Consider the following 1262-nt stretch of genomic DNA (forward strand, 5'->3'; position numbering starts at 1 on the left):
GTTAATGCCAATAGAGAAAACATACTAAAAGGAAAATGACCGAAAATAACGAAGCAAATATGAATACGGAGACAAAAAAATATATATATAAAGAAAAGCACATACTGAGGAGGATGACGAAGAAATCGAATTCCCTGAAATAGGAGAACGCAAGAAAACACGGCGAATGAACAAGGAGAACCGCCAAACAACGCGAAGGCGAAGCATGGCAGAAGAGAAGGGCGATGATAAAAATACTGTAATTACGCCACATTTACACTGGAGTCATTCCCTCACCTGATAGAGCGGACACAGCTTGTAGTCCCACGGCAAAGAGGCGAGGCCGTCATCGCAGCCCATCCCGTGCTCAAGGAGGCAGTGCAAGAAGCTCTTAGAACCCCTGCGCCTGTCTTGGAAGTAGTCGAGGTACCTTGGCGTGGCCTCGCGGGCGTGCAGGCAGCAGGACCTTGACCTTCTGGGCGCCGGGAAGTCCTTGCTAGGAGAGCTAGTTTTTCTCGGGCTGGAGCTCCTCGGTCGTTTTTTCTTGGTCGGGGACCGGGCCCTCGGCGGCGGCGTGGGGGGCAGGGGGAGGGGCGGGGACGCAGGGGGGATAGGAAGGGAGGGAGATGGAGGGGGGATGGGAGGAGTGGGGGAAGGAGGCGGAACAGGGAGAGTAGGCGAAGGAGGAGGATTGGGCAGCGTGGAGGAAGGAGGAGGAACAGGCAGAGAGGGAGAGGGAGGACGAACAGGAGAGGGATAACGCAGGAGGGATGAACTCATGTCCGCTGATATGTGGATGTCATCCTGCTCGGGATCTTTGGTAATGAACTCGATGTTGACCATGTTCTGCGAGGTGAACACGCGGGGCACCTCGGGCGGTCCTCGCAGGGCTGGCCTTCCCTTGCCCGAGACGGAGGCGTCACCCTCTTCCAAAAGCTCTCTTGTTTCGGTTTGCCATTCCATTTCTTTCCCGGTTTTATGCATCTTTTTCTTTTTACTCGTGTCCGGCACGTCGGCGAATGGCGGAAGAGAGGTCACTGGATTCACTGAGCTGCCATTACTAAGCTTATCATCCACTGGAGCTAAAATCGTGTCTCGAATAAAGTCACTGGCGGAGTACCTCTTCCCGCGACTCAGGGAATGGCTTGAGAAAGAAGAGTGGGAGGAGAAGGAGCTGATGATAGCGTCCCCGGCAGCCGCGGGTGCCTGCTGCGTCTCAAGAACATCCCCGACAAAGACGCTGTCATCCTCCGTGTCCCCGGGATCTGATAAGGTCGCCAGAC

General features: G+C 54.9%; 1 protein-coding gene across 1 annotated transcript in view; it reads right to left on the reverse strand.

Moving 5' to 3' along the window:
• Positions 1 to 1256, reverse strand: part of LOC119589186 (formin-like protein 7) — a 120422-nt gene extending 119166 nt beyond the window's left edge. The window contains exon 1 of the mRNA XM_037937783.1: positions 277 to 1256. Coding sequence (XP_037793711.1) covers positions 277 to 963 — 687 coding nt within the window. The 5' untranslated portion in view covers positions 964 to 1256. The remainder of the gene's footprint in view (positions 1 to 276) is intronic.
• Positions 1257 to 1262: the final 6 nt, after the last annotated feature.

This window comes from Penaeus monodon, chromosome 25 (genome assembly GCF_015228065.2).
Source record: "Penaeus monodon isolate SGIC_2016 chromosome 25, NSTDA_Pmon_1, whole genome shotgun sequence".
Taxonomy (NCBI): domain Eukaryota; kingdom Metazoa; phylum Arthropoda; class Malacostraca; order Decapoda; family Penaeidae; genus Penaeus; species Penaeus monodon.